At 55.1% G+C, this 8,174-nt stretch overlaps 1 protein-coding gene across 3 annotated transcripts in view; it reads left to right on the top strand.

The window, feature by feature from the left end:
* Positions 1-424: 424 nt before the first annotated feature.
* Positions 425-8,174, top strand: part of PLEC (plectin) — a 59,231-nt gene continuing 51,481 nt past the window's right edge. For 2 of the 3 annotated variants that reach the window (XM_012648031.1, XM_012648030.1), the window contains exon 1: positions 425-617. In XM_012648031.1, coding sequence (XP_012503485.1) covers positions 425-617 — 193 coding nt within the window. Of the gene's footprint in view, positions 618-2,546; positions 2,684-8,174 lie in introns of those variants that run through there. The other variant, XM_012648034.1, reaches the window with a different exon arrangement.

Here is an 8,174-nt window from a genome sequence, read left to right as displayed (position 1 = left end):
GACAAGGTGGAGAGTGGAGTCAGTGTCCTGTGGATGGGGTGAGCCCCTGGGTATCAGGGTACAGTGGTCTGGGTTTGGGTAACTAACAGTGGCAGTCAATGCTTGCGGGTCTGGGTGGCAAGTGTGGTCACTGTCTTGCTGATAGACTAGAGGGGTGAGGTCAGTGTCTCCGGAGTTGTCACCTCACCGTGTGGGTATCTGAGAGATGGGCTGGAGGAAGGAGGGTTGTCAATGTCTGGGTTGAGAGTATACGGTCCATTTGTGGATGAGGCAGAGCATAGGAGGACCATGGGTGTCAGTGTCCAGGTGATACGGTGGATGGAATGGTGTCAGTGTCTAGGTGAGGAAGGTGGTGGGTCAGTGCACAGCATCTGCTCCCTCCACTAGTAGAGGTGTGACTCTTCCTGCCCCTGTTCCAGGAGGCATGTCGGGTGAGGACTCCGAGGCGCGGGCAGTGGCTGAAGATGTCTCCAATGGAAGCAGTGGCTCGCCCAGCCCTGGGGACACACTGCCCTGGAACCTTGGGAAAACACAGCGTAGCCGGCGAAGCGGGGGTGGCGCTGGGAGCAACGGAAGTGTCCTGGACCCTGCTGAGCGGGCAGTCATTCGCATCGCAGGTAACACCGAAGGGGCAATTCTTCAGCACACCTTGTTGTTTGGGCACCTGCTGTGTGTTGTATGCAGGTGCTGGGACTGGGTGAGAAGCTTGCTGAGATCTGCAGGTCAGGGAGGGCTCCCGCAGTCCCAGGTAAGTGCAGACAGCACAGTGCCATCTGCTGGACCCACCTGGGAAGCTGCAGTGGCCTGAGGTTGGGCTCCTTGCCGCAGCAGCACCATCACTGGCTTCATGACAAAGGTCCAGTGCTCGGATGTGACCATGATAACTTCTTGGGCTTCTGGGGCACCAAGCCCCTGATCTTGGCTGCCACCAACAGGGGCAGGTGGGAGTGTATAGGAGCAAGACAGGAGGGGGGTGCCTGGTTGTCCAGAGCCCCAGCCCCTCCCTGAACCAAGGTCTGGTCTTGCCCTCCAGTAGCTGCCAGTGTGGGGAGAAGGATGGGAAAGACACAGTGAGAGGCCCCGGGGAAGGGGTGGGCAGCTGGAGGGTGGCCCCTCCCTGTAGGAAGTGGGTAACCTCGGGCTGGGGGCCATTCAGCCGGATGTACTGGGAAAGGGAGGAGCCAGTGGAGGGTCTCTAGGCTTCTTCACAGTACTGCCCTAGTCCGCCACTAGGACCCCTAGGGAATGAGGAGGCACCTGGTTGGGGGGGCTACAGGAGGACAGGAGGGTGGACTGAGACTTGTTGGGAGAGGGCTGGGAGGCCAGGTGCTGAGCCTGAGAAGCTTGGTTGGTGGGAGCACAAATGTGGCTTGTGGAAGAGGAGAGGAGCAGAAAAGAGTACAGGAAGCTCTGTCGCCACCTTGCACCTGGCCCCTGGGGTCAGTGTGGGCAGTGCATGCCCTTCTGGGCTTTTCATATCACATGTGGATTTTAATGAATGAGGTCATCTTTTTCCCAATTGAAAGGGAATCAGGAATGTCCTTTCTCAGCCCTGACCTTCTTCAGCATCAAAGATGTGGGGGCAGCGTGCAGTGCTGGGCATCCCAGCAACCCCTGCTGCTGCCGGCAATGGCCTTGGGCCATGATCTTCTTAGGACTGATTGCTAGAAGTGAGACTCTTGGTCACAGGGCATGCAGCATTTAAGGTTAGAGAGGTATTGCCGGGGTGTTCTCAAAAGGAGGACATTTGTCATTGCTGGGAGAAAGGGCTTTGCCAATCTGATGGGTGGAAAATAATTATTTTGTTGTTTTAAATTATTTTTTAGAAATTTTTGCAGAATTATTTGAAAGTTAGGTGCAGACATCATGAGGTTTTATTCCTTTGTGTTTTTTTAAGAGATGGGGTCTCATTATATTTCCAAGGCTGGACTCCTGGACTCAAGTGATGCTCCTGCCTCAGCCTCTCGGGTGGCTGGGACAGGTGTGCCACTACGCCCGGCTATCTTTTTCTTTTATCACCATTTTTTTTCCTTGTGTAAACTGACTATTCCAGTTCTATGTGTAGTTTTTTTGTTGTTGTGTTTTAAGAGCTATTTATATACCGAAGATTCCAACTCTGTCTATCAGCAATGTTGCAGTGAGAGAATTCCAGCCCAGGCGAAGGAGCAAGGGAGGGAGGAGGGCAGGGGCGCGCCTAGGGCGGCCAGGTGAGGTCGCTGCCTCGGCTGGGAGCTGGGCCGGTCAGGGCCGACGGGGCAGGGGGCCGGAGGCAGGGATTCGGGCCGTCGGCGGGCCGTGACTGGGTCGAGAGCGGAGCTGGAAGGGGGGTGCGCCCGCCAGGAAGCGTGTGAGACCTAGTCTTGGAGCCCGCGGGGCCGGCCCTGGCCAAGCCAAGCCCGCGGGGAGGCGCTCAGCTGCCCGACTGCCCGGCCGCAGCTCCCCTGGGCCCGGCCCCCCGCTCCGCCCCGCCCGTGGGGCATCCTGGGTGCGGGGGCGGGGCGGGAGCGGCCTCTTTAAGCGGCGCGCGCGGCCGCAGGGACAGAACGGCCGCCGAGGGTTGAGGCTCCCTCTGCGCCGCTGAGTCCCGCGCCCGCCGGCATGGCCGCCCTGCTGACGCCTGGCCAGCCGCCCGACGAGCAGGACTTCATCCAGGCCTACGAGGAGGTGCGGGAGAAATATAAAGGTACGGCGTCCCTCACCCCGTCCCGGCTGCGCTGCCGTCTGCCTCGGCTCCTCCAGGTTGGCGAACCTGACAACCCGGCCGCTGACCACCTTGCCCACGGTGGCCGTCCAGATGGCGGCCCAGCCAGAGCCCAGCCACCCTGTTGGCCTGTTAGCCTTGCTCGTCCCCTACCCCCAGCGCCCAGGGAAGGGGCGGGCACGCTGGGCTGAGCCCCCGCAGCCATGCCCTTAATAGGGCATCCTGAGGCATGCATGAGTGGGTGGGGTGGGCCGCCGCGTGGGTGGGTGCATCCAGGGCTTGTCAGTCCCGCAGTCAGGTCGGTGACCAGTGTGCGTGTCTAGCAGACACGTGGGTCAAGGCTGAGCCATCCCCCTGCCCCACCTCTGGGGCGGGTCCCTGTGGGGCAAGGGTGGCTGCGCCTGCCTGGCAATGGGTTGCATAGTTGTCGCCTCTCCTCACCTCCCCAAACTGGCTTGGGCCTGGGCTGCTACCTTTCTTTGGCAGGGATTCCTGTGGCACCCCTTCTCTGTCCCCTGGGGGGCAGTTGTGGGCTGGGGAAGTCAGAGCAGCCCCTCTGTGTTCTCTAGAAGAACATCAGAGTGGCCTATCCACCCACTCTGTGGCTTTGGCAGACCCCCATGTCCTGCTCCTTGCCTGCCCGGAGCCCCTGGACCTGCCCAAGCCCTCACTGCTCTTGCCACTCTTGCAGCCCAGCTGCCTGGCTTGGGTTTGGGTCGCTGGGCTCTGAGGAGGCATGGACACAGCTCTGGCTCCCAGCCCACAGAGGCTTAGAGGCCTGGGAGTGAGCTGCTGGGGAGGGTCAGGGTGGGGGCCTCAGGCAGTGCCGACCACAGCAGGTTCCAGCTTCGTGCGGCTGGTTTTGCTGGCTCTGCCCCCAAGGGCAGCTCAGGGAGAGAGGTCCTGCTGGGTCTCTGCCCGGGGCCCTGTGGTGCCACTCTCCACCGTGTCCTTGCCCGGGCAGGATAGGTTTCACTGTGCCTTGGGTTCATCTCTTTCAGGTGTACCCCATGACCAGCTTTCCTGGGCAGGGTGGATGTGCTGCTGTGGTCCTCTTTGCCAGTGCTGTGGCCAGCCTGTTTGCCTGTGTGACCAGTACACCTGGGCCAGGGGAGACGCTCGTGTGAGAGTGGCTCCTAAGCCTGACCACTGCACCCTGGGGAGGCCTTGGGAGGCCCACCTGTTGCTCATGCTCTGCACAGCTGGCCCTGCCTTGGGGGGTCCACCTGGACAGGTGCAGGTCAGGGGAGCAGCTGCCTTCCTGGGCCCCGGTCTTCCTGACAAACCCCAGGAGAGGACTGTTTATGAACTGGCCACTTTGTTTAAAGTGGGGATACCTATGTAGAATAGTGTTTCCTTCTGGAACCCTCCTTGGTCTGGTCAGGTCTCTGGGCTGTGTGTGGTGCCAGAGTCCATCCTGGCCCAAGGGGATTTATTTCCTCTACTTCTGGGGTGGGGACCTACTTCCACCTTGTCCAGGAGTGGGGCCTGACAGATCCCATCTTGGTGCCCTCCCACCCAGTTCCTGTGTGTGAGTGCTTGGGTGCCTACCTGAGGGGGGATTGTTGTGTGGTGGTGCAGCTGCCTGCATGTGTGTGGCACTGACCTGAAAGTCACTAAGCAGGAAAGCAGGTGCCGAGTTTCCTTGAGCAGGACCGAGGTAAAGAGAGCGTGGGACGTACTAGGTGCCTGAGGTCCTCAGCTCCTGACTCAGACAGGGAGGTGGGAGAGGGGCTGAGCTGGTACCTGTGGCTGGGGGGCATAGGCTGAGGCTGAGCAGTGGCCCAGGGAAGGCCAGAGGTGGCCCCGTGTGCCCTGCACCTCTTCCAGGCCTGGCCTCTGTGAGCCCCTTGGACCCCAGAGAGGGAAGAGGGAAGGACATGGTGCGTGCTGTCAGCCAGTGAGTGCCTGGGAGGTAGTACCTGAGTCACCTCCGTTGTGAGCAGGTGGAGAAGGGATAGGGGAGTACCACTCTCCTGGGCCCAGCTCAGCACTGGCCCACTCTAAGGAGGGCAGGGAGGCCCAGGCCTGTACCTGGGGACCCCTGCGCAGCCTGACACTGAGCTGAGGAAGGTTCTGGCTTCTGCCTCCTGGCCTCCTCCTTGCTCTCACACTTGCTCCCAGCCCTGCCCTCCCTCACAGAGGCATCATCTCTGTCTGACCCTCACCCCAGTGACCTTTACCCCTCCAGCATCTCAGGCCCTACCCTAGACACATCATTCCCTGCCTCTCCGCCTGGAAATCCCCAGTCTTCCCTGTGCAGTTGGTCGGTCATGCTCCTCCCAGAATATTTTCAACTTCCTGTCTGCCCAAGCCCCTCACCCCTCCCCATCCTCCCTGCCTTCTCTCCAGGGCAGATTCCTCTGGGGCTGAGGCCATTGGGGCCTGTGGTGGGAGAGCTCTGGGTTCTTCATGGGAGGGGGCCTCCCATGCCAGGGGCTGTGGGCTGGTGACTTGCAGCCAGCGAGCCTGGCAGCAAAGGGGTCCTGACCCCCCCGAGCCTGGCCTGTGACAGGTCGCCGAGGCTGAGCCACTCCGCTACAGGGCAGCTCATAGGAGCCTGGAAAGGCCTGTGGTCTGGTGCAGGAGGGCAGTAAGGGGTTTGGGGGAGAATTGAAGTGATGAAGGTGACTGGAGGGGAGGATATTTGGTGACAAAGGAGCTGCCTGAACCCCAAACAGTGCTGCACACACAGCGGGCAGGGCCTGTCCTTGAGGTCAGAGCATAAGGTACGGGACAGGGAGTGGGGAATGGGGCCAGCCAGGGGGCCTGGGCAGCCAGGGGTAGAGACTTTAAGCTTGTCTTGTCAGGGATGGAACTGGGGTGGAAACAGAGTCAGTGTGGATCTGAGGATGGGGCTTGGGGATGGCTGACCAGGCTGATGAGATGGTCCTGGAAGGGCTAGTAAGGTGTGAGAGGGGTGGGAAGGGGTGAGTGCTGTTGGTGAGTGGGTGGAGTTGATCCCTGCAGAATGCACCCACCTGGGAGATGTCCATTGGTCTGGGGAAAAGGTGGGGCTGGAGAGGGGCCAGGAGGAGGATCATGGCACATGCCATGGGGCATGTGCCAAGTGTGTGGCCTGTGCTTTCTTCAATACCCTCGCAGGCCCTGGGCCTACCTGGTGCCATTGTACCTGGCCCCTCCTCATGTGTCCCCACTCTCTCCCATCCTGGCCTCTGAGCTTGGGTTTATCTCTGTCTCTGGCACTGGCCCCAGCCCCTCAGCGAGCATTTGCAGGGTGTTTGCATGGGTGAGTGAGTTAGGGTGTGGGGCATCATCTGCAATTGTTTGGAGCTCAGCTGGCAGAAGCAGAGGCTAGCAGTTATTTGGGGCTCTTTGGAGAGAGTTTTTGGTCTGCATTTACTGTCAAAAGTAAAATATGCTAAAAAAAAAAAAAAATCAGGCACTGTAGAAGTACATGAAAAATGGTGAGAGTATATATCTCTGGCCCCCAGTCTCACTGGCCGGGATGACCACTGTGTGCCTGTGTGAAAGAGGGAGAGAGAGAATGCAGAGATGTGGCCTGCCTTTACAGTGAGCTCACATGGTGATTTCCTCCGGAGCCACTGGCTTTCCATGTCAGCACAGATTAGGTCAGCCTCGTGCTGAGTATCACTATTTTTTAGTAGCAGCTTTATTGAGATGTAATTCACATGCCATACAATTCACCCATTTAAAGTGTACAATTCAATGGTTTTTGGTATATTCAGAGTTGTGTAGCTGTCACCACCATCAATTCCAGAATATTTTTGTCACCCAGCTCCTGGCAACACTGATCTACTTTCAGTCTTTATGAATTTGCCTGTGTTGGACATTTCATGTGCATGGAATCATACATGACTTCTTTCACTAAGCATACTGCTTTCAAGGTTCATCATGGTATAGTGTCCATCAGTACTACCGTCCTTTTTATGGTAGAATAATATTCCATGGTGTGGATATACCAACTTTTGTTTATGCATTTGTTAGTTGGTAGATATTTGGATTGTTTCCACCATTTGGCTGTTAGGAATGATGCTATTATGAGTATTTGCGTGTAAATTTTTGTGTGGATGTATTTTTATTTTTAATTTCTCTTGGGTAGATACCTAGGAGTGGAAATTCTGGGCCGTGTGGTAATTCTATATTTAACCATTTGAAGAACTGCCAGATTGTTTTTCAAAGTAGCTGCACCATTCTACATTCCCAACAGTAATGTGTGGAGTTTCCAATTTCTTCACATCCTCACCCATACTTGTTATTATCTGACTTTTTGATTATAGACATCCAATCCTAGTGGGTGTGAAGTGGTATCTCACTGTGATTTTGATTTGCATTTCCTGATGGCTAATGATGTTGAGCATTTTTTCATGTGATTATTGGTCACTTATGTATCTTCTTTTGAGAAATGTCTATTCAAATCCTTTGTTCATTTTACAATTGGGCCTTTGTATTGTTATTATTAAGTTATAAGTGTTCTTTATATACAAATCCCTTATCAGATATATGATTTGCAAAAATTTTCTCTGATTCTATGGGGTGCCTCTGATGGCGACCTTTGAAGCACATACGTTTTAATTATTATGTGTCCGGGTTATCTATTTTATTTTTTTGGTTGCTTTTGCTTTTGGTGTCATATCTAAGAAACCATTGCCTCATCCAAAGTCACGAAGATTTATGCCAATGTTCTCTTCTAAGAGTATTATACTTTTAGCTTTTTCATTGAGATTTTTTTGTTCTTTTTTTTTTTTTTTTGAGACAGTCTCGCTCTGTTGCCCGGGCTAGAGTGCTGGGCATCAGCCTAGCTCACAGCAACCTCAAACTCCTGGACTCAAGCAATCCTTCTGCCTCAGCCTCCCAAATAGCTGGGACTACAGGCCCAAGCTACCACGCCTGACTATTTTTTTTTTTCTATTTTTAGTTGCCCCACTAATTTTTTTCTATTTCTAATAGAGACGGGGTCTTGCTCTTGCTCAGGCTGGTCTCGAACCCCTGACCTCAAGCTATCCTCCCACCTCGCCTCCCATAGTGCTAGAATTACAAGTGTGAGCCATCTCACTGGCCTTTTGTTTTATTTTGAATGAATTTTGTGTATAGCATGAGGTAGGGGTCCAAATTCATTTTTGTGCATGTGGCTATCCAGTTGTCCTAGCACCATTTGTGGAAAAGATTATTCTTTTCCCATTGAATGATCTTGGCAGCCTCATGCTCTTTAATGCCTACAAAATACTCCATTATATGGGAGTACCACAGTTCATTTACTCAATCCTTTAGATAGACATTTATCATTAGAAAAGATTGTGTTTCTAAATCGCTCTGCAGTACAGATGAGCCCAGCAGATATGAGGATGGCATTCTCCTATTGCTTGCCCATGTGATTGATGAAAAGTTCTAATTTGTGGCCGGGCGCAGTGGCTCACGCCTGTAATCCTAGCACTCTGGGAGGCCGAGGCGGGTGGATCGCTCAAGGTCAGGAGTTCGAGACCAGGCTGAG

The sequence above is a fragment of the Propithecus coquereli genome, unplaced genomic scaffold, assembly GCF_000956105.1.
Source record: "Propithecus coquereli isolate 6110/MARCELLA unplaced genomic scaffold, Pcoq_1.0 Scaffold28, whole genome shotgun sequence".
In the NCBI taxonomy this organism is placed as follows: domain Eukaryota; kingdom Metazoa; phylum Chordata; class Mammalia; order Primates; family Indriidae; genus Propithecus; species Propithecus coquereli.
The sequence above is the reverse complement of the archived record's forward strand: the minus strand, read 5'-3'. Positions and strand labels throughout refer to the sequence as shown.